This window comes from Anabas testudineus, chromosome 19, assembly GCF_900324465.2.
Source record: "Anabas testudineus chromosome 19, fAnaTes1.2, whole genome shotgun sequence".
In the NCBI taxonomy this organism is placed as follows: domain Eukaryota; kingdom Metazoa; phylum Chordata; class Actinopteri; order Anabantiformes; family Anabantidae; genus Anabas; species Anabas testudineus.
In genome coordinates, this window is record NC_046628.1 from 9,688,099 (window position 1) to 9,716,077 (window position 27,979).

The 27,979-nt window shown below is 42.2% G+C and overlaps 1 protein-coding gene across 5 annotated transcripts in view; it reads right to left on the bottom strand.

The window, feature by feature from the left end:
• Window positions 1-27,979, bottom strand: part of plce1 (phospholipase C, epsilon 1) — a 61,509-nt gene that overhangs the window by 11,711 nt on the left and 21,819 nt on the right. For all 5 annotated transcript variants that reach the window (XM_026350971.1, XM_026350966.1, XM_026350969.1 and 2 more), the window contains 26 exons: window positions 22,639-22,820; window positions 22,260-22,408; window positions 13,307-13,461; window positions 12,866-13,033; window positions 9,356-9,501; window positions 9,119-9,266; window positions 8,921-9,031; window positions 8,697-8,806; window positions 8,464-8,580; window positions 6,672-6,800; window positions 6,452-6,588; window positions 5,974-6,080; window positions 5,558-5,682; window positions 5,295-5,439; window positions 5,027-5,191; window positions 4,709-4,823; window positions 4,421-4,583; window positions 4,199-4,321; window positions 3,501-3,637; window positions 3,160-3,398; window positions 2,899-2,960; window positions 2,568-2,733; window positions 2,375-2,482; window positions 2,160-2,276; window positions 1,501-1,659; window positions 1,019-1,154 (listed from right to left, as the gene is read on the bottom strand). In XM_026350971.1, the coding sequence (XP_026206756.1) occupies window positions 1,019-1,154; window positions 1,501-1,659; window positions 2,160-2,276; window positions 2,375-2,482; window positions 2,568-2,733; window positions 2,899-2,960; window positions 3,160-3,398; window positions 3,501-3,637; window positions 4,199-4,321; window positions 4,421-4,583; window positions 4,709-4,823; window positions 5,027-5,191; window positions 5,295-5,439; window positions 5,558-5,682; window positions 5,974-6,080; window positions 6,452-6,588; window positions 6,672-6,800; window positions 8,464-8,580; window positions 8,697-8,806; window positions 8,921-9,031; window positions 9,119-9,266; window positions 9,356-9,501; window positions 12,866-13,033; window positions 13,307-13,461; window positions 22,260-22,408; window positions 22,639-22,820 (3,619 nt within the window). The remainder of the gene's footprint in view (window positions 1-1,018; window positions 1,155-1,500; window positions 1,660-2,159; window positions 2,277-2,374; window positions 2,483-2,567; window positions 2,734-2,898; window positions 2,961-3,159; window positions 3,399-3,500; window positions 3,638-4,198; window positions 4,322-4,420; window positions 4,584-4,708; window positions 4,824-5,026; window positions 5,192-5,294; window positions 5,440-5,557; window positions 5,683-5,973; window positions 6,081-6,451; window positions 6,589-6,671; window positions 6,801-8,463; window positions 8,581-8,696; window positions 8,807-8,920; window positions 9,032-9,118; window positions 9,267-9,355; window positions 9,502-12,865; window positions 13,034-13,306; window positions 13,462-22,259; window positions 22,409-22,638; window positions 22,821-27,979) is intronic.

A 27,979-nucleotide genomic window follows, 5' to 3' on the forward strand; every position in this document is an offset into this window, starting at 1 on the left:
AAATGGTTTTAACATCTGTCAGGGTCCCATTCAGTCAGGGCAAAGGTCACCGCATTTATACAATATAGAGTATATTATATCTGAAAGGACACACTGCCTAACAAGCAGGCTAAACACTAGATCGCATCACATCACATTCACTATACAAACAATATATCATCTAAACACTGCGCTCACAGTGATGGAGTATGATTTGATGTCAGGTGATGGACACACGGGCTGTCTCTTATCATACATGGCACAAGAAAAACATGCTGTAGCAGGCTGGGAGGCAGGGGATTCTTGTTGTATTATTGCTTCTCAAATGCACTGTCACTAATGGCTTCCAGGATATAATTTACAATAAAATAGAGCAAATGCAGTCACATTCACTTTTTCCTTGGGTTCCACATATTATACAACAGCAGTCAAAAAGCAGAAAGCTGGCAGCTGATAAAGTCGGACACAAACACACAAGAATCATTTTACAGCAACGGCGCAGATCACTAACATACCAGTGTTCCTTTGCAGTTAATTCATAGCAGTAGACAAACACAATTAAATTTGCATTAAAAAAATAAACATATCCACAAATTGTGTCAAGGCCGTGATTTTAAGTTAATTTATGTATAATTTCGATTGTTGTAGCTTTGCCAAGAAGATGAATCAGCTCCCGCTGCAAAACCGAATTAGTGGAAAACACTAGTACTTAGAGAGGTGCTTCAGAGCCATGCATTTACCTTCTAGGCCATACGAGGCAGTAGATGCTGTGAGGACATCGGCTGAGTGAAAAAGACGCAAGAATAAAATAGGAAAGGTGTGAAGTGAAAACAGAGAGTCAGCACAGAGATGCAAGTGTTAAAAAGAAGAGAAACAAAAGTGGGAACAGAAACTGGTTCAACTGTTACAACACAGGTATCTACATATATCTTTATGTGACATGTTAGTCTGAGAATCAACAGAAATCATGTCCGTCTTTCAGTTCTTGTGTTGGCTTTCGTTTCCAGGGTTCACAAACCCCGCTGCCGGTCCTACTTACCATCTGATAGAGACTCGTAGTCATAGTCGTACTCATCTTCTTCCTCTTCCTCTTCCTCGTTGGCGTGGTTGCCAGGTGACGTACCCGCCAGCAGCCCGTTACTAGCTTGGGCCTGCATGTGGGCCAGCTGGTGAGCCTGTGAAAACGTCATTATAAAATACACATTAAAAGCCTCGGTCAGAGCCATATCCTCATTAGCTGTAAATACATAAGCTCTTAACTGCAGAGTATATAGTGTGCATGCAGTGCACTAAAGCACATTATGAAAATGGTGTGATGGGGTATACATTCGAGTACACTAACATCTATTATTTATCTGTGATAGAAGTGTAATGATCAGCAGTGCTGAATATTCAATGTGCTAATGCTACCTGAAAGGAAATTCAAAGGATGGCTTACATTAGATATAAATTATGTACATGTTCATTTATACTCAATATTTATTTATATATGCATGGTTAGGGTCTTTCTCTCTGTGCAACCTTCTGTTTGAGTATGTCCACAGGGGCCTGGTGGGCTTTGAGCTTCTTGTTCTTGAGGAGGATCCTCCCTCGCAGCTGCAGTGGCGACGGCAGATGCGGGTCATCGCTGAAGTCGCTTTCAAAGAGGAAGCGCGTCACAAGGCGTTCCCCGAACACAGTCTAGTGAGACATTCAAACGTGACAGACAGGTGTCAGCGAATGATGCGACGTACAGTTAAGTTACAGAAAGTTCAGAGGCCGCAGTGGAATCCTCCACTTGAGAAAATGAAAGTGCCTCTATCACCACAAAGCAACATACAAATAAATAGTGGTGATGTAAGGTGCCCAGAGGCAAACAGCTGACTGTACATGAAAGAGCTTTCTTTATCAAGCCACTCAGAGTTCCCTCTCCAGGGACGATAAAACGCTGGGAAGTTTTGTTAGATGAAAGCGCAGTGATGTTCCATGATGTGTTTGTCGTGTCTATATATGTGCGGCCTTGAGTATATAAGTTTAAAAAAAGAAAAGGGAAGAGACAGTTCAGGCCTAAAGATACAACAATAAGCCTGTAGCTGGAAGTCTGCCAGTTTAAATGCCCAGAGCAGCTGAGAAAATGTGCTTGAGGTAAACAGATAAGTGGACGTCTTCTCATACTACTCAAACACATGAAAAAAACCTGCCTTGAAGATTTCAGCCATCTTGCGTTGCTGAGGGAGGGAGCAGTGGTTTTCTATGGACAGGATGACCGGCATGTCAGAATTGACAAAAGCAGCCCGGTTAATGGCTTCCACCACATCCTGGAGGATCACGGGAGAGATCGAGTCAAATATATGACATCAAATACCAAAATAATGAGACGTATTAAAACAGCCCTTCACCCGTTTGGATTTCTAACCTTGAAGGGGATCTTCGTGGTGAGTGTGTGCCCATGGTAAATAACCGGCATGCCGTCATCTCCGTCCCAGCAGTCCAGCTCGACGCTCCTACAGCCTTGAAGCAGCACCTGAGTAACAAAGATCGGTCATTTTATCGTATAGCACGAGAAGTTATGGATGTTAAAAAAGTTCAAATGCTGGATTGTAACTTACGTGACTGTAGAGCTCCACAGACGACTCTCCTTTCAGCTGGTGTCCAGTCAGATAGGTGTTGTGAGAGGACTCGATGTAGTAGTAGGATAGAGGGTACTGCAGCTCCTGTGGGTTCATTTGAGTTTCCTCGATACGGGAAGCGAAGTTGTCCTTGTCCATCAGGAATCTTTTCAACAGAGAGAGGTGGTTGGTTCACAGTCACACAGTCTGCTTTCATTAGTGTGTGTCTTTAAATGTAGTGTGTGTTAACCTGTACTGATTTAACATTTTTAAATCTTTCAGTATGTGTGAACAACAACTTTTAGTGGGGGTGATATATTTTTTACTATACCTCGCGAAACCTTCAAATGACATCCAACCCATTTGTCTCATGCTCGATGAAGGCTCAAATTTCTGCACGAGATAAAACATCAAACAGTTTATTAATATGATCACTCACAGTCTCTCTTCCTTCCCTGTGTCTCAGGTTTTCTATCCTCTGTATTTTATCATAGTTTATTAAGATGAACTCTTTATTTTCCACTCCTTTCCCCGACTACACTCTGTTCTCCTCTCAAACATTTATCTGTTTCAGTCGGCTCCCGACTCTGACCTGTATAATGCTGAGAATCTCATCGTAGCTCAAGTGCTCTCTCTGACAGTTGACTAAGAAATCATTCAGCTGCGGGATAGCCAATCCCAAGACGCCCAATGATGCGTTTTCCACTCCTGTCCCGTTGGTCACGATGCTGGCGGCTGCAATGGCGTCCGAGATCTGCTTCTGGTTGTCGGACATTTGCTGTCTTGTTCGGATGAAGAGGCCCAAATCGGAACCATTACGTGTTAGTAAGTCTGGAAATGAAAGGAAGAGACTGAGTAGGGGTGGCAGGAAAGAGCAGAGGAATAACCTCTGCTGTCAATACAGTACATAGAGGAATAAAACCATTCTTGTACCGAGGTCTGGTTGTACGCCTGTGTCCTTGTCATCTATTCTGAGGTTGGTGTAGAGAGGAGCTGTTTCAGGACTCGAACGACTGCAGGGGACAGCAAAGGTGTCAAACAGCTCCTTCAGGTCTTTCCTGCTTCGGATGCTGTAGAGAAAAAAAAATTCACATATTCAGAAGAACTGTCTTAGATTAACTTCTATTTCCTTTTATATTTATTGTGGTTAAAAAAAACGAAACTATCCTGACATTGTGTAACAACGTAATTTGTTTTCCTGTCAAATTAGGCAAAAGACCTTTATTTATATTTTGTAGCAACGCGAATGTGGAATTTAAAAGCAAACTGATGGGCAGCAGATGAGAGGATATGCTACAATCTAAGAAATGGAGGGAGACTGGTATGAAAATAATCCAATGCTTATTTAGGGAAAACACTGTTTCCTTCAGTTTGACAGGGGAAATTGTTATGTAAGATAAATATTATATGAATAAGAGTTCCTTTGGGGAAAAAAAAAGGTATGATAACATTGAGAAGCAGTTGTTGAATTTGTTTTATCATACCGTCTTAAGCTTCTGTTGATAGGGACAGAGCTGGTCTATAACGAGAGGGAGTGAGACGACAAAATGCTGAACATAACATGTCTACTACGCTGTACCATCCCTAAGACTAGACTGTTCAGTCAATCTGTTATGTAGTTTCATATCTACCTGAATGACTTGAAGAGCTCAACAAATTCAATGAAGCTCATGGTGCTGTCAGAAATCATGAGATTCTGGAAGCCTTTGAAACAGCCTTTACCTCGACCGTGCCACGACCTGCTGCTCCATGCCCTGCAACCGAACAAAGGAGGAGAGAAGAGAAGAATATCTCAAAGCTGAAAAGGAAGAGGAAGGTTTCACACGTCCAGGGTTCGAATATACAACACACACCCTGGTTGAGATTTGGCAGTTCCAGAAAGAACTGGAGAGGACTGTGGGCGGGACTGGATGGACCCTGCCATGCTGGAAGAAGAAGAGGAGGAGGAAGAAGAGGCTAGCAATCCTGAGTTCTTGTTGGATGACAGGGAGAAAGGTCCAGGGAAGGAGTTGTCCTCTGTGGAGACAAAGACGCAACTAATTCACCTGGACTTGTAACCTCCACTATAATCATGGATAATAATAATAATAATCAATTTGGAAGTTCACACGCACAGATTTCAGAGTCATTTAAATTGTCACCTGGATCTTCCTGGTCGATGCTGTCAGACTCGGGTCCGTTTCGGTACAGTCCTTCCTTACAGCTCCGCGTTTTCCTAGAAATCATCTCGTCATCTGTGGCATCCCCACTGTCTCCCTGTGTCGGGTGTGTAAACATACAAAGATGTGGTTTCTAATACAGGATAATGGTACTGTGGGTAAAGACTGAACCTAATGTACTGTATGGCCACCTGTAACCCTGATATTTCCAAAATCTGCTGTGTGAATGCACAACTCCAAACAATGTCCGGAGCGTTTATGTGAAAACGGCTGTAGAAACAGAACTTGGTATGTACTGACCCTCACAAGAGTTTTCTTCTTCTTCTTGGTCTTTTCGTTGATGCTCAGAGGGCTGTTTTTCTGGGCGCCAGCTTTCTCCACTCCACCTGTACCCATGTTCCACCTGCGTCCACCGAACAGCTCAATGGCTTGGGCCAGCGTGGGGCCTTCATACCTGCCATCCTCCTAACAGAGACAAACAAACACACACACACACACACATCGAGATTAAATGGACAACTGGGTGCAAGTCAAGTATTTTAAGGAAGCACCATTAAATTCAGTTTACCTGATACAAGCTGACGTACTGCCTCCTCAGCCACTGCAACCTTTGGTCAGGAAACCTCTTCAGTTTTCTGGTTGCACTCACCAGCTCTGACAGGCCCTTATGAAGCATTTGTGCTGTGTGGTTGGGGGCCACAAAGTGCAAGAGCCTATTTGCAGAGGTCAGGAGATTTAAATATTTTAGTAGACAATAGTGTTACACCAATCCACCACTGTAGCTACTCTGAACTAGTGTTTAAACTGGATTAAAAAGAAAAAGACACTGACCTGTTGTCTGTGGTACTGAGACCATAAAGGAGACTGAGACCATTCTCCTCCGCTGTCATCTGGCTCAGCTTGTTCTGTAAACACACGGCATGGACGTCGACTCCCTGGTGACCCAGGAACACAGCCTACACATTCAAATAATCAAGATATGACTGTGATCTAGCCAGTGAATCCAAGTCAAACACTGAAGTTGACTACTATCTTTGTCAGCTAAATACATCTCCACGCTCTGCACCTTTGTGAATTTTGGAGCAAATGAGTAGTATGAGTAAATGATTTGCAATACTGCAGCTCACTTTTCTGGCATCAATATAAACTTAAAGAGCATTTTTTTGTATTTAGAAATATACTAAATTCAATGACTCAAGAGTTTTGGATCTTAGATACCAAAGCAAATATTGCTATGTCCAACAAACCTTCACCACAGCCAGGTCCAGCAGGCCTTCTGCTAGTCCTGCCGCTACGGTCTGTCCTAATCCGAATGGTTGCTCTGGAGGGGAAGCCCCTCCACTCTGAGGCTTACCTGCCATAAATCAACATAATAATAGATTTGAAGTGTAGTAAAAGCACACATGCTCACATTTACAACCAGTTTAATTGTGTTACCTAAGAGATAACCTAACTCGAATAAACACATTCACAATATGTGTTAAACTGAATTTTGGCTCAGGAAATATGATTTATTTTATATTACGCATGCAGGGTTTTTTCATTTGTTTAAAAAGTAATAATGAGAGGAAATGGTTCTCGTCTGTCTGAGATATAAACATGCTCTTTATGCTTATAATATCCTGAACAAAAACTGATTATAGTTTAAAGTTGAATGATTACAAGTGGTGTAATAAAAGCTGAGGAGGCAAACATGTCTTTCAATTTACACTGAGATGATTTTACCCCAGGTGAGTGTTGTGTTGTCGGGTTGTAGTCGCAGCAGACAGCGAGCTGTGAGGTGGCTCTCCTGGTCATAGTGGATGACTGTAGCCCCCTGCAGCAGGAACTGGTGAACGTCTGGCTGCAGTGACAACACGTACCTCAAAAAGGAGAATACAAAGAGAGTGAAGTCCCTTGTGAAGTTAGCTGTACATTTTTGGATGAGCATGTGTTTGTTTCTTACCAGGGAATGAGCTCGGTGCCGTGGCAGAATGCTCTGTGCGTCTCCTCCGTCCCCTGAAACTCCACCTCTTTCCCCACCAACTCCGATGACAAGTCCCCATCAGAATCTGACAAGTCCCCAACCATGAAACTGAGGATGGACAGATGTTGGGAAAACAGCATTTAGTAAAAAACTGAAGTTTTATCAAGCAAACGTATTTCGAAGGCAATCTGCAAATGCAGAAGTTTATGCATTCAACTTCAACTACTGCAGCGAGTGAGGCAGGGGTCCAAGCAACAAACCCCACATGCATTTGTCATTCCACATTCCTTCACTAGTAAACAAGCTTTTACTAAAACCATATCCAGTGTATAGTGTTGTTGGGCACTCCTCAAGCTCTGAACCACTTACAAGGCACGGTTTGAATCTGGTGGAGTCCTAAATGATTGGGAACTGGAATGGGAGAAGAGGACACAGAAGGAGGCGAAAGTGTGTAAGAAGAATAAAGAAGAGACATAGACCTTTTGACAAAGCAGCAAAAAGAGAATGTGGAGGACAACAGGAACACGGGAAAAGAATTGTTAAACCTCCTCGACTACAAACTACAATATTTATCATCATCACAGTCCGGACGAATAAACACTTTACATCTAGCCAAACTTTACCATGATACGATAACTCAGAGTCAGAGAAAACTATGTAAGAACAGAGTGAAGATAATCCAGAATTCTTAAATATAAACACCAAAGCAAAAGATTGAAATTAAATCATTTTTCTAACAACATCATACTCTAAGCTTCCTGCCACCAGCGTGCTGAAAACTACCAGAGCGCAGCTCCTTCCTGCCCAGACAGGAAACTCACATTATCTTCTTGTTTCTCTGTGACACAGGAGTTTATGTGAACATCACCTCATCTCAATAATAATCTGTAAATATGTTCCTTCCTAAGCCACTGCCGGCATTTCTGAAACACGGTTGCATTGTGTAAGAACAAAATCCTCCAGAACGAGACATTGCACAGCACTACAAGTGAGCATCAAGTCCACCTGGCCCCTGAAACTGTGCTGTGCATGCAAAAAAAAAAAAAAGTCTGTATATATATTTTAATGAACTCGACAGCCTACACAATCCTGCGCTGCCATGTCCTCCAGTGCCTTTTCAGAAACTGCTAAGTCTGTGTTTTGAATGCAGTGATTTTTGTGAGACGTCAGGCACGCATTCACAGCACGGCACTATTCATAGATCTGATATAAATCTGTTCTAACCGACCATTTTCTTTTAGTCTTTCTATGAGTAATTGTTACCAAAGGGACAGGAAAATAACGAACTCAACAGTGGGTCACAGAGTTAAAGTCACCGTTAATGTTTAATAACAGGAACTTTTCACACACTGCCTTAAAGGAATAGCTCCGCAAAAGTATGCGTTATATTAATATACAAACTGAGACAAAGTAGTTAAATAATTACTATATTTTTATTTTTTTACAAATGAAAACAAAAAAGCCTGAATGAGTTACACACTGGACTGGGTCACATGCTGTGTGCCATTTGATCCTGTATTGTATGTCTTAAAAGCTTGGTCACATCGTTCAACGCATCCCCCACACTTTATCAGGATCATCAGGATCAGCAGGATGGGCTCAAAACCCTGTGACAGAAGACATTTACCCTTCTACGGTAACCTCATAGAAGACGCTGATGTTTTATGAGCTCTGGGTGAGTACCTGCAGGACACTGACCTCTGTCTGTGAAGTAAACAAAGTGTAAATAATCCTCAAATGTCATTAGATAAAGAAAAAAAGCGTTACTGACTGATTGCGGCAGCGCTCTCTGAAAGAGTTGTTTCTGGATGCAGGGGATGGCCCAGTAGACGACGGACTGCCGGAGGCCTCTTCGGGATCCTCTGCCTCCAAACTGCGATTGCAAGACCTGAAGAGCCGAAAGAGAAGAATCGGAGGAAAGTCAAGTGCAAACTGGTGAGTAGAAAGACGAAGAAAAACACAGGTAAGAGAAAACTGCTGTTTGTCCAACACTGTTACTGGCACCTGATGATCTGGAGGATGTTGCTGACAGTGGCTTCTTTCTCTGGGACATGCAGGCCATCCGGACCACATCGCAACATGAAGTTGTGCTGGCCGCTGTACTCGGACACAAACTGGGGACAGAAGGAGCAACAGAATAAAGCTCACTGAATTAGAGTATTGGTTGGTTCAGTTATACGAGACAGGGGCAAGTTTGGGGATCCTCGTACTGTAGAGGGTTGTTGTACCTCTATAGAGTCCTCTGTGTTATCAGGAGGCGGTTTGAGGCTGATGATGCTTGCTGTCCCGTCTAGTGCGTCACTAAGCTCCTTCAGAAATACCCCACAGAACGGCACCACCTTAAGGACAGACAAACGCATCTCATGATGTCTGTTATTGCTGATACCTGTCCTGTATATGTGAAAACAAACTACAGCCTAACCCACCTTGCATCCGGGGATATTGAGAGCTCTGGTCACCACCTTCTTGTACTCAGAGGAAGACTCATGCTGAGCCATGGCGTCCTTTAAGCTTCTCATGGTCTCTATGTCTGACTGGTCCATAAACTGCCACATTTTCAGGACCTTGCGAGACCTAAAGGGCAAAAGAAAACCTCTGTCAGCTGCATGTTTACGAGCACAGAGCTCATTCGACAGTTCCTGACGGTGCGCGTTTGTTAAAACCTGAGTCCTGCCAGGAACTCCATGACACCGTTGTAGTTTCCCATGTTCCAGCAGCATTTCGCAACATGGACCAAGTAGGAGAAAACCTCTCTCTTTTCCTCCATGGAGCCTGCTGTAAGGACCAGCCACGTCACCCACGAACTCACCTGTTGATGCACATAATATTACAATATCCAATTTATTGTTATTACCGACAGAGTGAGACACTTAGTTCATGTTCATTATTCAAATTATAGAGATTTCCATTTGATGTAATATGCTGCACCATCAACACAAAAGCTGATCTCAAACCACAGGATGACTTGTACACGTGTTAGTGGGTTATTACAAGGAGCGTTAAAACCCAGTCGACACAGGCCACAGCCAAATCACAGGCAAGCTGAGCGTCTCTGTTGTGTGTGGTCTCTCTCTTTTAAATTCTGGTATGGCAACCTGTGTCTAAAGTGGTAACGTATGCAGGGGGCTATGCCAGCTGGCCGCACACTGACAACCTTCTTTCACTCGCTCTCTCCGTCTCTCACACACACACACACACACACACACACACACACACACACACACACACACACACACACAAAAGAATGAGATCAGATATCTATCAGCTGCACACTGTCCCTGCACTGACTGCCCTCAAGCACACGCAACAGACACAAACCAGATATTTATCAGGGTCAGCTTCCTTCACATTCTTACACACACACACCCACACGCACACCACACACACACACACACACTGTAACCCCCAGCGTGGGCAGTAAAAACATCCAATAGGCCACAGAGCTATTACTGGGTTATGCACAGTACGGATCTGTAAAGCCCACCACAGTCTGACTTTACAGGGATTAGACAAAGCAGAGCCCACACACACACACAAACACACACACACACACACACACGTAACTAAAGTAAATAGTTTAACATGTACAACATTTAAGAAGTTTCTGATGCCTCTTGGTCAAATTTTACTCTTTCCCTCACCTCTGTTATATAAAAAATGCAACCAAACACCGAGCCCATGTAGATAATACTGATCTTTTACCAACACAAGATATGATCCCATGAACTTCAGGGACATACTCCATACACAATTAACCACAGTTTACACAAACATTTTAGATACGAGGTTGTTCATAATGTCTTTCAAAACATACAGTATAATGTTCATTGTATAATAAAATGCTATCGTGCAGCTATTAGACTCTAAAAAGTTTGTTATCATTATGTCAAACTCACTTAAGGTAACAGTGTCATGGTTTGTTAGGGCTCACATTTTCTCCCAGAATGAGTGAAAGTGCATCAGTTTATGCATTCCTGGGTGATGGAAGCATGCATATGAGGAGGGCTGCAAATGTAATCCATCTCAGGCAGTTAACTGTCTCCTCTGAACTGTTCCCCCTCGTGTACTGTAATGTCTTTATTTACTCAAACTGAAAAACATACAAAGATAAAACTTGAATGTCCCTAATTTACTCTTCAAATCTTCTTAAATGTATTATATAAATGAGTATAGAACGGAAATGATCCCCTTTAACTACATGAAAACGCCTCATTAAAGGTGACAGTTTGGAGAAAGTTATGGGTGCAAGTAAATAAACAAATAAATACATAAAAAGCTTTAAAAAAATAAACAAGATGGCTCCAGAGGAACTCTCCAGAGCAACAGCTTGAACTTCACCAGCAGCTTCTTCTTGAATCTACTGTATATGGATTTCTGACAAACAACCCTGCTGCCGTTCTGTCTGTTGTCTGTTCCTTCGCTGCTATAGGTGCGTGCCAGGATGTGTGTGCCTTAGCATGAAAATCAGCCACCAGTCATTTCTAGCGTTATGACATAATGCAAATCCATGTCAGCAGCTGGGTTGAATTACAGTCACCATGTAAACCATTCTGACCGTCTGCAAAAAAGGCGCTGCCACAGATCAAGGCTTCGTACAGAGCTGGCATCGCATCCGATATTCCAGATAGCGAAAGTGTGTGTACTCAGCGTTGAGCATGAGAGATAATAGACAGGATATGAAGACGTACTACAGAGAGAGAGAGAGAGAGAGAGAGAGAGAGAGCATGTAATGGCACAGAAGAGCAGAAAAGAGCAAACAAGAAGTCTAGAACTGTGTAAGAACAACAACTTCTCATACATGTACAGTATGGGTGATACCTATATCAGCATAGCAACGTTTCAAAACACACACACACACACACACACACACACACACACACACACACACACAGACAGAGAGAGAACCGGAGCCGGGTACAACCTGATCCCACTTTGATGTTTGTGTATGTGTCCATCTGTCTGTCCATCTGTCTGTCTCCATCTGCGCACGCGTTTTATTAGTTGAAACATGAGGGTCGGTTTCTCCTTGATGCACGAATTACATAACCAAGATTGACGGGGAACTATTACAAACTCAACAGATAAGTACATACTGGCCCTGTCAACACTCCAGGCAGACACAACGGGGCCCAAACTGCTTAACCTTCCTTTGCCTCTAGGATTTTCCCTCACCGCGTTTGTACTGCGGGACCTTTCACTCCCATACATGACTTACAAATAAACAGGGTCAAAACAAGATGTTAAAGATTGTTATCTTAACTAGGGCTGCATCTAAATCATTGTAATTATCTACCAACTCATTTCTCAATTACTCCATATCTACAGGTAAAACATCAAAGCAAAGACACGATACTCGTACGGGTCATGTCATCTCACTGTCCATCAGTGTCTTCAAGGGAGAATCGCTCTTGTCATCTGACTCTTGTTCCACTGTGCCCATATATGGCTACAATCCCCATTTGAGAAACTATTTTTCATGCGTCTCTCCACTCACTGACTTTAAATGAAAAGCAGCTGATGAGAAAGGCATGCAACTTAAACATGACATCACCACTCCCAATCACTTTCTCTTGCTCAGCACTGCAGCGTTGTGATTGTTTATTCTCAAAATCACTCACCATAAAAGACACGAGGCCCGGGAGAGTAACTTTAGACAGCTTGTACCACTGTGAGAGCGCATGCTTCAGTCATGAGCTGATAAGTTGGTATGATTCACACGGCAAATACTAAGGAAAACACAATTACTGGTCTCTGATGCTGTTCAACTGTTCACATTAGTGTCAAATCGCGATACAAGCGTTTCACCGTCGCTGATGATGTCATTAGAGGGAGGTCACTAAAGGTCCAACTACACACTAATCATCAAAACAGCACAAGAGTTGTTTTTTCAGCAGTATTTTCCCAATAGTTAGGAAGTGTTTTCTTTTAGCGTGACATCTCTATAAAAGATGTGGAAGGTATTTGGTGAATTGATAGAGGCTGACAGTGCAAGGTTGCTATGATTTATCACAGCCCTTAAAGCTGAAATAGACCCGCCGACTTTAAAAGTCACACAGAGATGTGAGTGTGGATGTTCTGGCTGAAGTGGAACTGATTCGATTCAATTTGGAGAAGTTTAACAAGCGAGTATCAGCATGACACTCCGATAAATCTCTCAGGCAGAACCCCCGTACCTCGTTGAACCGCGCCACCAGGTCCTCCACAGCGTTGCTTCGCCGAGCACTCTGGGTAGGCATGGCAGGAGCCGACAGTGACGCCTTGAGGTTTGGGTGACGTTTAGTTTGACACTCGGGACTGCCCAGGTCTCGAGTGAGGAAACAGAGGTAGTCCAAGGGAAAAACCTGCAGGGAAACACACAGTTTAGAGAGGCAGGAACTGAATTGCCAAAAATCGCTGTTCTCTTGAGATATTAGTAATTTTATCATCTCATGACAGAAATACTTGATCCAGTTCATGCTAACACAATATTAAACATCGCACACAGATTTCATTCTGCTCAGAAATCAAATTAAGTTTCATCTTTCTCGAATCCGGATCGTTGCCGCCAGCATCCACCCACTATTCTTTTCATTTTTGAACATACAGTATATGTGTGTGTGTGTTATTCCTCCTACCCGTTGGTAAAGCTGCTGCTCCTGCTCAGTGAGGATACAGGCGATCTCCTCGGGGAACTGGATAAGGTGGCATAGCTCTGCCAGCTCCTTACTGATCCCACTGACACTGGGAGGGAGAGAGCTGCTGCTGTTCATGCTGTTGGCCAGCTGACGCTCTGATTTGACAGATAAAGAGGAGCGAGGGAGAAGAAGGACGAGAGAGATCATGAACTTCACTGGACTTTTTTTTTTTATTTCACATGCTGTATCACAATCTTGCAAGCGTTTTGTTGGAGAGTGAAAAAGACAAACGTGAAAACACAGTGAGAGAAGGAGAGGAAAAATTAGAGTGAAAGGTTAAAACAGTCGAGGGGAAGAGCAAAAAATGAAGAGATGAACTCTTTGCACTCGTTACACAAAGAAAGGAGATACTGCTGCTGCTCCTGCCAGTAAAAAGACGGCAGAGCAGGAATGAAAATGAAGAGAGGCATTATGTACTCCGATGTTTCCCGTGCACCATTCCAGTTCAAAAGCTCGCTGCAATGTGGATTTCTGTTTCAGGATTAACCTGAATATCTCAAGTCTTTTAATCCAGTTGTCCCTGCATACCATTCTCTATCCTGCAACACGGCCAACAGAAGCCTTCACACTTCAGCCTCTGGAAGTAAACAGCACTGACCATTTGCCAGTTCCTGTGTTTGGATTTCAGTCGGGTCCATTAGTCTGTCTGTTTACACGCATGCAAACCCATCCTCATGTCTGCTAACAAAGGGCTAATGGACAATTTCTACTCCGGTGCTGTGCCTGCCAGGTAGACATACTGTACATTGTCAGGATGGATGCCAAAAAAACTGAGGGCAGTTTTCCACCACAAGAGTATTTCCAGAGACCATCGAAGGGACACTGAGGGATTCCACCTGTATTCAGGTGCAGATTTAGTTCCTGCAACTACTGGAAAAAGCGGCCACTCCCAGAGCCATGACACGACATTTATTCCGTGTATTCAGGCAGAAGTTACGAAACCAAACTAAACACACAGGATTTTTTTTTGTAATAAACGTTGAAGTTGCCTCGGCGTGAATGAAGTGTTTGCGAAATGGCTTTCACAGAACAGGCAGTTCACAGCAGTTCAACGTGTTGGATGAATGAGTTACACAATGTTTATAGTAACATACCTTGAAGGTGAGGAGATGCACATCAAAGAGACTAATCACCAGGAATTAGACATACCCGCTCTGGACATTGTCAGCTGTCATACACACAGAAACCTACCTAGTCCGCCAACACACATACAAAACTGTGCATGCATGGACGTATGCAGAACCACACTTAAAGGTTGTCCTTGGCAACCTCTTGAGATGTGCAACAGGTAGCCATAGCAACAGCAGTGACTGCTCTGCAGGAGCAAAACTTGCTTATTTACACAGTTTGATTTGTGGATCCGGGCTCACGGCTCCTGTAATGAACTCTCAGTGTGTGTATTCGTGTGTGTGTTGTGCTTTTATCCTGTACCTGCAAAACTAACTATCGAGCGAAAGAGGAAGGGGGAAGGAAGACAGGAAAGAAAACCATAATAAACACAGAGATAAACCTCAAAGATGCGAGCTAAAAGACAAAGCAGCGAAGGGTTGTTGGAACGGAGAGAGGATGATTTTAAAAAATACAGGTAGTGAAACAAAGAGTGAAGAATGAGAGCAGAAGAGAGACGGGACGGGCAGAGATAAGAGAGGAAGGAAGGGATAAGTAGAATAAGTGGAAATTTGGTAGTTTACACTATGCAGCAGGTGTGAGCGATCCATCACAGTTAGAGAGACAGGATACTCCACTAAATCCTTTAAATGTTCTACAGAGAGACTGCAGGCCATGAGTGATGGTTCATGGTACAGTCCAGACCAGGAACCTTAACATCTTCAGAAAATGCAGATACTTTTTGAGAATATGGCTCAATTGAATGTCGTTACTTTAATGTGATCTAATCTGGTGTTAAATAATTACACTGTACTAAAAACGCTGGAAAAAGACAACACGTCATAGCTTTGTTTGTTTGTTTTTGTTATCTTGTTAGATTAAAATGTCAGGAAGATATTTAGTTTAAAAAAAAAATCCAGTCTTTTATCCCTCTAGGAAATGGTCAATATCTCCTCATCTCAGAAGTGAGTTTTATAACCTACCCTTTTGAAGTGGAAATGTACACCCACTCAAATTAGTGACTTGAATTTCATGATCATGCAGAGATCTCCGTCATTTACGTATTCATCCGTTAAACTGGACGACATACAGGCCGGCAGCCAAGGCACTGACAAAAAGGTCTTGAGAGATTCTAAGGAATTAATTAAAAAGCATTAATACAGAAACGAAATGATGATCAAAAACAACGTGAGCTGGCGGATTACGGTGTTTTATGAATGTTAATTCCCTACAAACAGCTATAAACCTTATCATTCGCGACAGCTCTCATAATATTATGTCAAAGCGGTCGTTTCATAATTAGAACTAATGAGTTAAAAGTGCAATAGAAAGAATATCAGCAGTTTATTATTATCACATGCTATTCATCATATCTGAAACTTGTGCCTGCAAAGCTTCACACAAAATATATAATATCAACAGTGACAACGCGAAATTCTGTTATATAAACACTGGGACTGATTACTAGAGGGAACGGGGTCTCGGATTCCAGCGATAGTGAGAAGTGTATCTAATATCATCTGTTGTGGACCCCTGAGAAAAGTGCCCTGACTCACTCTACACCATACACAGACGGTCCACAGTGAACATGCAGCACTCTCTCCATGAGACGGAGGGAACAAGAACTTGGACTAGCTGACCACGATGTCCCTGTGATTTTTTATGCATGGGTTTCCTCATCTGTAATGCATGCTGAGTACAAGTGCACAGCGGGTGTGTGTGTGTGTGTGTGTGTGTGTGTGTGTGTGTGTGTGGAGTGGATTCTAAAACGCGGTGGTGGAGTCGATTGGTTGAACATCCTTCTTAATTTCTGCGATTCTGCTTTAACCAATAGAAAGCCATTAAGAGAGCCAGGAAATGGGAATATGTAAGTGTGTGTGTGTGTGTGTGTATGTGTGTGTGTGTGTGTCTGATATAACAGGGCTTAAGTTCCAAGCTTTACAGTGCTGCATGTTCAATTTCCCACCAGCAGGAAGAGCTTTAAATGCGAAGCTGATAGTATCTGAATTAACTTGAACCCTTCTGTGCCGTTTAAATGCTGTTTGCATTATTGCCTTAAGCTTTTGTTTGGTTTCGTCAAATTGTGGCTATTAATACCAACGTAATGAGAGAAAAACCTTGAACGTAGACCCCCGCTGTCTTTCTTCGGTATCCGAGTGCACACAGGCATGTTCAGAGCCGATGACAACTTCCCCACTGGAGTATGCAGGGCACTCAAACAGGTGCAGCACAAACAGTCTAAGTCAAAGGGGCTGTAACAAATTAACCTTTGAACCTATAAATATAGTACCGTCATACATGTAACATGTTTTTATCCAAAAATAATGATCATATGTTGCTTATATGCACATAACCTTGTGTAAATAAAAGTCGAGCAATAGTAAACAAACTAACACGTTCAGAGTAGCAGAAATAAACCCAGAGGAATAAACATTATAAGGACTCATAAGACAGAGACACAGACACAGAGCAGCAGCAGAAGCAATAAACATTGATCTGTCTGACTACTGACAACACTGAGCAATCGCAGGGAGTTTCCTTCATAGATGAGATATGCACGCTACTGCATACACAGAACAACGTGCAGATGTAAATATGACATCTGGGTTCTTCTGACCTTTATTAGTCAGAGGGGAGGAACACAACAACAACAACAACAATAAAAAGGATATTGATAAGAAGTTCCAAAAGAGGCCTTGTTAAATTTGACTATTTGGAGAGTTTGTAATCCAGAGTTTTTGCTTCACACCATTTACTTCAAATTGTACTTCTACTGTGACTGTGGCTCATTCAGTAAACACACTCGAGCTCTTTTACCAGATAAGTTCAGTGTCTCTGGGAAACTTCACAGTGACTTGACACAAATCAGATTGAAAACACAAAGTATTTTTGGTGGTTTTGTTTGTAATTATGAGGCGCATTACTGTTTCCTCAGAGTCAAAACATTTCCCTGGCCGTCGTGTGTGATCATTCATTCTTTGGGTCAAGTCGATGTGAAGTTACCCAGAGACTCTTGAATTCTTGACTGTCACGCTGTCATGTTTCTGGCATAAAGGGGGCGCACAGTACCCAGGACTTTACACACAAACTGCTGCATCATTCTTTTTGCATATGGAATAAATATGAACTTTTTAAAATTAGATTGCAAATGTTTGCTACTGCCTCCTGCAGTTTTCTTTAATTGCAAGAAATTCAGTAAACAACATATAAGAAGTGCAAAACTCTAAAGACAAAAGACACAAAGGAGCACGCTGGTCCCCTTAAGGTTAACTCTTACAAACACCTGAGTCACAACATTGAAACCTTTTCCACTCAAAATAGATTGGAGGCAACAGTGATATCATATACAATCAATCATATTACAAGTTAATTAAAATACAAATGGCACTTAAGGGAGTTAAGACACACAAAAACTCAAACTGTGAGCCAGTGTTTGGCACTAGTTAGACGGCAAAAACACAATCTACTGTGCAAACTGGATGCTGCTGTTGTCAAAACTATCAATAACAAAACCCAACTTTTCCAGCAAAAACCTGTCGACATCTAGGTGTTATTATGTAACCACTATACGACCAATTACATAATCTGGGATTTGACCAAAGTTTTACAGTCTAGATAAAACCGCAGCTCATTGTTGATCAGACTAGACGACATACGGCGCTTCCTCTTAACATCTACGCGAAGACACTGATACAAAAACACACGTGCGGACAGACTTGTGTCATATGAGTATATCTCAGTCACTGAAACCCAGTTGAAACTATAGAAAGACCTGCCGCCACACGGTCACTCACATTTCCTCTACTCACTGATCAGCTTGTAGTCCGTTCTGTGAGAGTGTTTCATGGTTCCTAGACACCGTCGGCCACTCTGCTTCCCACACTGACAGCTCAGTGCCGGGGTGACCGAGGTACACTTGTCCACATCTGAACTGCCAGTCCTCCTGCAGCTGCTCTCTCTCTCTCACACACACTCTCTCTCTCTCTCTCTCTCTCTCTCTGAGTCTCTCTCTCTCACTACCTCTCCTTGACTGTCTGCTCTACTTCTCTCTCCCCTTTAGTCTATTTCTAATCTGAACTCTCTCCAAGTCACACTTTTTCTTTTTTCCCCCCTCTCTTTTCTTGCTCACCCTCTTCATTACATCGACTGTTCCTCTCTCGTTCTCTCTCTCTCCTTTCACCGACAGTATACACAGTTAACAGGCACGCTCTAAAGCTCAGAGTTCGGCCAGCCGGACCATCCCACACACCTAAATGGACTGACTGCAGAAGCATGTGAGAAGTAATGCACCACTATGGTGCTGACTGTTACTGAGGTGTTTATACCTCTCAGTGTGTCTAATGTTACAGTGATAAAACTATTAGTTGATTAGTTGATTGAAGATTATGAATGACACACTGACACAATGTTCAGTTTTATTGCACTGTAATACAGTATGGACATGTACGCAGCTTATATAGATGCATAACCTCAGTATATTTGATTCATCAAGTGGGAAAAATGTCACAGTCTAAGAACCTCCAGTAGAATATTTTTAGCAATAATGGCCATGTTAACAATATGTGTTCTTGAAATCCTTGTGACTTCCCCTCAGTATGACTCCCCACCGCATCTGCTGTCAATAGGTCCTAAATGCCGGCAAGCGACACAATATACAATGACAACCGAGAGGAAGAGAGAAAAGCAAAGAAGGAAGGAAAAAAGGAACACCAATACTGAGCAAGAAGGATGAGAGCCTATAACCGAGTTGTCTACTTCCTTTTCAGCAGTAGGGTAAATTGTACTATTAAGGAAATGAGCTCAAGAAAGGCACTTAACCCACTCCCTTCTAGTTCGGCTGAATGTGAGTAAACCCCCAGTGGTCTTCAGACTTTCATCTACACAAGAGGACGAAGTCATAAATATTTAATCCCAAAATGAGAACCGCTTTCTGGAGACTAACACCTACTCCGCAACCTAAAAGATCTATTTCACTTGATTAATATTTATGGATTATCATAGTGCATCATCAGCAGCGCTACTGTAGCAGTGATTTGTGTATTGTTATTTATGATTTATTATGTTGGAATTATGCAGTCAGTGATGGCTTCACTAAATGTTTACTCCACGAAAGGTCAAAAATAATCACAAAATGTCCATGACACAGATCAAAATAATGCCTTCAAATATCTATTTTTGCGTAACCAACAAGCTTAAGTTGGTCAGTTTTCCATGATAAAGAGAGGCAGATATTATTGCCATCTAAGAAACTGAAAACTGACCATGTGAAGCATTTTTACAGCAGTTTTTCCGTCTTAAACATCAACTATGTCTGAGCTGACATGGACCGAGAAGACATCAGACTTGACAAAGACCAAGTGCCATAAAAAAAAAAAAAAAAAGAGATGCCAGAACCTTAAAAAGCTACAAACACACACCACCTTGCCTTACACTTGTCTTATAATGTATCTTGACATGTTATTCCACCGCAGAATTTCTCTTTATAGGTGTGAATAGTCTATTCTCACAACAAACACCTGTCAAACTGACCCAGACATGTGCCGGCTCAACCTGTAAAATATTCATTTATCATCTCTAAAACACTCTTCCTGACCTGACACCTCGCAGGCATCCACTCACACTGAACAACTGGTACTGTATGCTACAAAAAGACATAAGTCATAGATACAGAGTAATCAGCTAAATGCTTTCAGATCACTATAGCAGAGGCGGACTGGAGAAGAAGTATACACTACGGATAGTCAGGTAAAGATGTAGTTTTTCCTCTACTACACTGTGTATTAAGTCATTATATCATAACTATGGGAGGAAAAAAGAAAATTATGAGTTGTATATTTGGAGGTAATGAAATTCATACTACCTAAATGCATCAATGCAACATTTATTATTTAAAACTGAGTTACATACAATGCAATGTCAAAATTGTCATTTTGGATACAGGAAACAGTTTATTTGGACCAACAAGGATCAACGACAGTGTAAGTAGCCTGATGTTGATCCAATTCAACTCACAGTTAAAAGGAACCATACAGACATAAAGAGCACAAGACTGTCAGGTTTGTTTCATACTTGCATTACATGCATGAAAAAGGTGTGCATTAAATGTACTTATCGTAATTTATCAACGGACTTTAATAAAGAAAATAGACAGTTCTCTGCCATAAGAAACATGCTGGATTCAAATAAGAACTTTAAAGAGCATGTTAATTTGTAATTTAATTATGCAGCTTTGATGCAGAATGAGCTGTTTCACTAATGCTTCGAATGATTAAGAGCAGGTTGCTACGTTGAAAAACCGAAGAGAGGAACAATACCATAAATGGTAAGAAGGCGATAACTTCACTAACACTTTCCAAATTTGAAACTTAAGACAGACCTTAGCCAAACCATCAGGATAATGAAAACCTATGCCCCGACTTTAAATGACATTTGGAGTCTCTAGGAGCAGTCTGTGCCTCGTTCAAAAGCAATTCTGTTTTTCTTAAGCCACACGTTTGACTCTTTTCAACTCGAAACTTGACTCTGTCCATTTAGTTTAGTAGGTCAATCAAAACTACTGATTGCTGATCCAGTAAATGTCACAGGTGTTTTTTTCCCTGTGTCTGTGTGTGTGTGAAAGGCGGAGGTGAATGGCAGATCAGACACGGATCAATGTTAAGAGCAGAACAATGTGTCTTAGAAGGTAATGTTAATGCACAATGTTCAGTATCAGGGCGTCTTTTATGCTGCGTGTGTGACTGTGAAATCCTAGTCCTGCCAAGACTCCTAAACTGCTACGTGTGCACGTGTCTGGCGCTATTCTGTTTCCTGCAACACCCGTGTGAACAGCACACAGTGTCATGTCGAAGATATGCACACAATATGTGTGTGCATGTGTGTGTACGGTTTTGGCCCCCAAAAGCTTGCTTGACCTAAATTAGAAGGTTTCTTATTAACGTGATTAACAATAAAACAAGTCACAGAGAAGTTGAAATTTTTTTTTGTATGTTTTTGGCTTTTGTGTGAGTGTATGTATGCATGCGCGTCTGTGTGTGTGTGTGTGTGTGCCTCTCCCTAAACTGGCTAGAGACAGCATGTCCCCTGGCCAGCTGCCAGTGGAAATTAATGTCAGGATCGACTGCCGTTTATGTCATACAGTACCTGACATCATTGCAGGGAAGGTGGAGAGAAAGTTAATAGCTGAGCAACAGACGGACAACCGGACTGGTTGGACAATGAAATCATGTGGAGAGAGGGAGAGAGAAAGAGAGAAAGAGGAGAGGAAGAGAAACATACTAAACATAGGACGAACAAAAGGTTTAAATTAGGTAAAAGTGTTTAAAATTGACCTTTAATGTATTTCTTGAGGCATTTAAGGGATACACACTTATGTATTGTATGTGTGCATGTGTCTGAGAATAAATTTTATTAGCATGAAATGGGAAGATAAGGAGGGGAAGCGGACAGCAGAGGAAATTAAGAGAGAAAAAAACGAGGAAGGGGCAACCACTAGGATCAACAATAAACGCTTCTATCGACCCAAAAAAGCCACTGTGGACGAGGATCCACGTGGGAAAAAGAGCTGAGAGGAAGAAGAAAGAGTGGCTCAATAAACCACAGAGGAATAGTGAGAATCTTTACTTCAGACAGATACAGCCCCTGTTTGGCCCCCAAAGTTGCTGCTTTAATGGACATTCAATTTAATGTCCCCTTGATGTTCATTGCATAAGTATAAAGTGCTGTACCTATGTGGAACTAACGCCACGAGTTCAACTTAGTGTTAATCAACAAATCCAAGCTCACGCACCTTTCAGCACGGTGTGGCTGTTGGGACCCTGCGGCAGAGGGTAGAGAAGGGCAGAGCGGGCACCAAGAGCGGCTGTGGCCTCTAGAAGGGCTCCGGTCAGCAAGGAACAGACGGACGTCCTCTGGCTACAAGCCCGATAAAACCTGGAACTAAATCAAGAGTGGGAAAAAGTGTTTACAACAGGTTTCCAGCAACTGCAGCTCCAAATGCATCGCTAGGACTAACGCAAACAAATTTGCTGACTATTTATTTACCACATGATGGACAACAGGCCAAGTTTGCAAAAGCAATGACCGCTGTGGATATGTGGCGTTTAACGTAGCCGTAAGGAAAATTGGTGCCGTTTTTTTTAAACATGACTGTGATAATGGCTACAAACCTGAGTGGACGTGAAGAACGACAACACCTGGGATTAAAATCAGGTTTAGGTGGGCTGGCACTGACAGTTGGCAACGGCCAGCGGGACTTCCGGAGACACACACATCCAGAACAACACAGCAGGAGTTTTTTGGCCGGATGAACCAGGTTGAGCTCCTCTCTGTTCTCTACATACCTGGTGACCTGTGGATGAAGTCATTGAAATACACAGTCAGTCACACTTGATCAACCTTGAAGCATGCATTAACAAAACAACCGAGAAAGAAGAGTGCCGGCACCTTTCAAACCCCTATATGACATTTGAATAGGAGGTCACCGTCATCAACTCCTCTGCTGGGGTCGTTCTCAGAAGCAATTTCCTCATCACAGAGCAGAAATCAAAGTGTGAAAAGAAAGAATCAATAAGAGAGAAATATCACCGAGGCACATAGCCAATAAAAAGACAGGTGGGGAACTGATCCAGACAGAAACTACCAGAGACATATGTAGAGAAGGATAATACCAAGATGGAAACAGAGACAGTGGGTGCAGCTGACAGAGGTAAAGAGAGAAAGACGAGATGTCACTGAAGAGTTTCAACTGAGTAAACATTCTGACCTTAAAAAAAAAAAAAGCTTCCTTTCAGTTCACATTCTTCTTGGAAGAAAAAAAAAAATCCATCTGACATAAAAGGAAACACTTATCCTAAATGATTGGTTTGTTCTTTGTCCTTGAGTAAACCTGCAAATGAGCTCTTCTGGCACGGATTTCGGAGAAAAGCCATTAAGGCAACATTTGGTGGCAATGTAACCGGGCGATAATGCCTTCAGCAGGGCTGGATATTACAAAATCGAACCAAATCAATGCAGGCGACAGAGAAAAGGATGAATACAATACAAGTTTAATGAGAAAATACAGCCTGGGTGCCATCATCAGTAGCCATTCCAACCTGCACTGGTTCCTAACTTTGCCAGGAAGGAGGCAGGAGAAGGCCTCCAGCCTCGGAGTGTTGTTTTACTCCAGTGCATGCTACTGTAGTAGTAATGTGTCAGAACATGTGCATAATCACACAAACAACCCATATGAACTAGTTTCTTAGTGGGATGGGTTTCCTACATGGGTGTTGGCCCGGCTGTTGTCAGATCTAGACCATCCCGAAGGAAAAAGGAGGCATACCAGCCTGCAAGTTCATGGAGGAAGGGAGCGAGCGTGAAAGGCACAGAGAGAAAGAGGGCATACCTGCTGTGCATGCACAGCACAGAATCGTGGCTGATACACTGTCGTGAGCTGCATCGTAGCAACAAGCTGAAGCTTTTAACAACACTATAAAACCTGGAAAAAAAAATGTGATTGAACACATTTGGAGGAAAAGCTTCTCTTATTTCTATTCCCCTTCCTTATCCAGAGCATTCACTGAGTCACATTTCTGGTAAAAGACCTCACTTTATCTGCATCTACAGACTGTGCATGCACGCTGCACAAACATGAAGTCTACCGCTGACTTTTCCACGTTCAATACAGAACTAGAAGCGAATGGCTTGCACACTGTAGCACTAATGCCTTTATTATTTACTCAAGGATTTGGTTAATTAAGACTGGGATTACTAATGGGTAGGCAGGTTTTCATGCAGTCTTACATGAGTATGAAGTACCAAAGAGAGAGAGAAATACCAGTGGAATAGACTGTGGTGCTGCTTTTGATGGACACATGACAGCTGTCTTCACACACATACACACAAACTCCAGACAAACACAGCAAAATACAGCTCTACTATGCACGCACACATACACACACCCACAATTCAGCTGTCACTGTTTTCACGAGTGCTTTGTCAATCGCTTTATAAAAAAAATGCACTTTTTCACAAAATCACCTATAATAATGTAGGTAGACAAGCTGAAGAGCACAAAGTACGCTTTTGTGTAATGTAGTTACATCAGGCACGGGGTCAGTAATTGCATTTCAGCTCAATTACATAGGCAGAGGTCATCCAATCTCAAAACTGTGTGTTCATCATGTTCTTCCTACTCCGTTATAGTACTACTGATCTTGCCATTTAGCCAGTTAGCAGAACTATAAATGTAGTTACAGTATACTAGTCACTTTACACTAATACAGCTTCGTGTCTCATGTTACACTGTGTGTTTACAGGAAATGCTAATAGCATGAGCACAACGAAGGTGAATTACGACGTCCCACACTAATTCTCCCCTATTTCCCCACTGCTGGAGACTTCCAAAACATGAAGACAACTGGAGGACTTGAGATGATTTCTCCACTTCCACATCAATGCCCGTCTATATGCGTAACCCACAGTTATGAATGAGTTTGCCATAAAGAGCCATTAGAGCCCACTGGGTAATTTCTCTGCCTGGCAACAGCCATTCTGGGAAAAGATTAGCAGGGGATACCATGGGGCACCAGGCGAATCTACTGAACTCTGAGCTCGAAGGCGCACACAAAGACACGTAAACATACACATGCTGAAATGCCGACATGCAAACCCACTCTGAATCATGCCCGTGCCATATTTCTATGAACATGCAGGACACTGGAGAGGCTGAAACCCAACCACCCACATCTTGACCTCTTTACTTTGATGTCCCTGACCCATCACACATACTCACATACTCCCACACTGACACCATCTCCCCATACAAACACTCTCTTTCCCTCAATCACAGACACATACCTATTCCAATACTCTAAATATTGTCTAGTACTCTAAGGCAGTAGTCCCATGATACCGCATATCCCAGCTGCCTGTGAAATGCTGCAATGGTGTGTGTGACTGCACAGTATAACCTCCATCCCACTATTACCATGCATGTACCACAAAGTTTAATCTGTTAACGATATCATGCAATTAAGTGCACACATATGATCACATGGGATAAGACAAATTGCTGCAACTATGCCATGGCACCACCCAAAAAAAAAAAAAATTCTCCCACGAAGCTGACATTCAAGAAACAGAAATACATCATTTCAGCTGTAATCTACTTTTAGAAGTATCATGCAGGGTCGGGGTTAGCTAAGGTTAGCGGGGGGTTAACGTTGAAAGAACGCTGTTATTCTGGTCTGGAGTGGTCACTGGGAGAGACGTCAGTATTAACCCTTCCTTTGCTGAACAAGCTAATTGTTTTAGGTCTTTTAGTCCACTACACCGTTCAGTAATGTCAAAAATTATATTATAAAGAAAGGGCACTTGGAGGTGAGGTACACTCAGCATTTTTTATATATCCCTCTACAAATTAAGTGATAAATAAAAATAAAAACACACACAAACACAATTAGAAATATAGTGCAGTAAATATATAAATATAATATTTAACATTAGAAAACACGATCACCTCTACATTGCTTTTCCTTCTCAGCCAAAAATGATTTTGGCCGAGCAGTAAGACCTCAATAAAACTCAGCGAACTTCAATCCGACAATATAGTAAATCACCGTCTGAACAGTGCGTTTGCTTTAATGTAGTGGAAAAAACTGAGCTGACAAAGCTGCCGGAGGAAAATGAGGAAAATGTGCACCCTGCCCACCCAATGCGACGAGCGCGTTTAAATCATCTGCACCTAGTCTATTTGAAAATGCGTTGAGGAGCCAGGTATGTTCAGCAGCTCTGGTATCTCAGGACCCAGACACTCTAACTCTACCCATCCATGACGGAGTAAACCCCATCAAAAGACGTGAGCCAACATAACCAACCCTGCTAAACAGACATCCCATGTCTCAGGTGGAACATGCCCAAAAAGCCCTTTCAAATGCGTCCCCTACTCTGCCATCACGTCGTCTTTCTACGTGCGTACGTGTTTGTTTTTGTGGTGTTTACTACACGCACACAGCACACATGTCTCCTTTACCTAGCTACTCCTAATCCTGGTTTGCATCATCAAGAAAACAGACAAACTCCTCTGCTCTGTCCTGTTTTGCTATGACCTTTTCTGCTGTTTCTGTCTCCACAAGGTAATGTTTGCTTTCGTGCAGCCTGAGCCTGGACTATTTCACCGTGGCTGTGTAAATGCTGTGTGTGTGTGTGTGTGTGTGTGTGTGTGTGTGTGTGTGTGTGTGTACTAGCTCATGAATCTGTGGACTTAGGTGCATGCAGATACCTCTTCTTTATGTACAGTTTACAAGTGTTTTATGTCTGTATCTGGCTCTCTATGTACAGTTATATGTACCTTTTACTTATTATTTGCAATGGTCAGTGATGCTTAGACTAGAGAAGAGTGACGCCTAAGGATTTGCACACAACCAATCAGCACATGTTCATGTTAGAAAAACATAAACCATGAACAGTACATTCAAATTTCAATAAGACAGGTTCCCTCCTGATTTTCTACTGATTCTTTTTAGACTAGACTTTACAAAACATTGTCTTCCTGAGAGACTGAGCACTGTAAACCACACAGAGAAGATTGAACTGGAGACAAGAGGTGTTTGTAATACATCAGCACATACAGCAAGTAATGAATTGACAGCAACATCCACTCCAATGGACTTTCATAAAATGAATGAATAAAGGAGAAAAAGAGAGAAATGGACACAATATGAAGCCTGAAAAGTAAAATGATCGCACAAAAAGCAGCAGAATTTGGTGCAAACCATGAAAGAAAAACCTTCTTATGTGACTCACAAGGTCAGATCAGGTCCTCTGTGGCTCATTGGATGGATTATGATGCTAACATTTCTAAGGGTTACATTTATGCAAGCCTGTACTCTAAAGTGGGCCTGAATATTCTCAGGAAGGACTTATCCCCAGTATTCCCACTGAGGAATTAAGGTTTAATACAGAGTAAGAGGAGAATGAAGGACAGAAGCGGAACAAGAGATAAAAAATGAAGGATGAGATCGAGGAGGAGGAAAGATATGACAAAGGTCAGTGCAGCAGGAGACAAAAAAAGAGAGAGTGCAGCAGGAGAAACAGGGGATCACAACAGAGGAAATGGAGTGGGAGGGCAAGGGTGACTTGAATCATAATCCCCTGTTGAATTTCACAAGGAGCTGTTTCACCAAAGATCCAAGAGCTGGGCCCACCTCCTGAGCACTGCCTCACACCTTTAACAAGCTTAGGGAATTATTGTGTCTACTTTGAGTGTGTGTGTGTGTTTGTGTGCACAAATGACTGACTGCTTTTAGAGCATGCAAAGAAAAAAAAAAGAAATGTGTGCAACAGAGGACACATTTACAGGAAAGGACAAAATAATCTAATTTGTAGACAGTGAACAGGGAGTAGAAAGGGAATGACCATGTCACCAGATATCAGTGGAGGCTTAGTGGGACAGTTGACAAAATCAGATACTAATAAGATATCGATTTAGTAAAGCAACATGAAATCAATTTATAGTTTGCATGACTT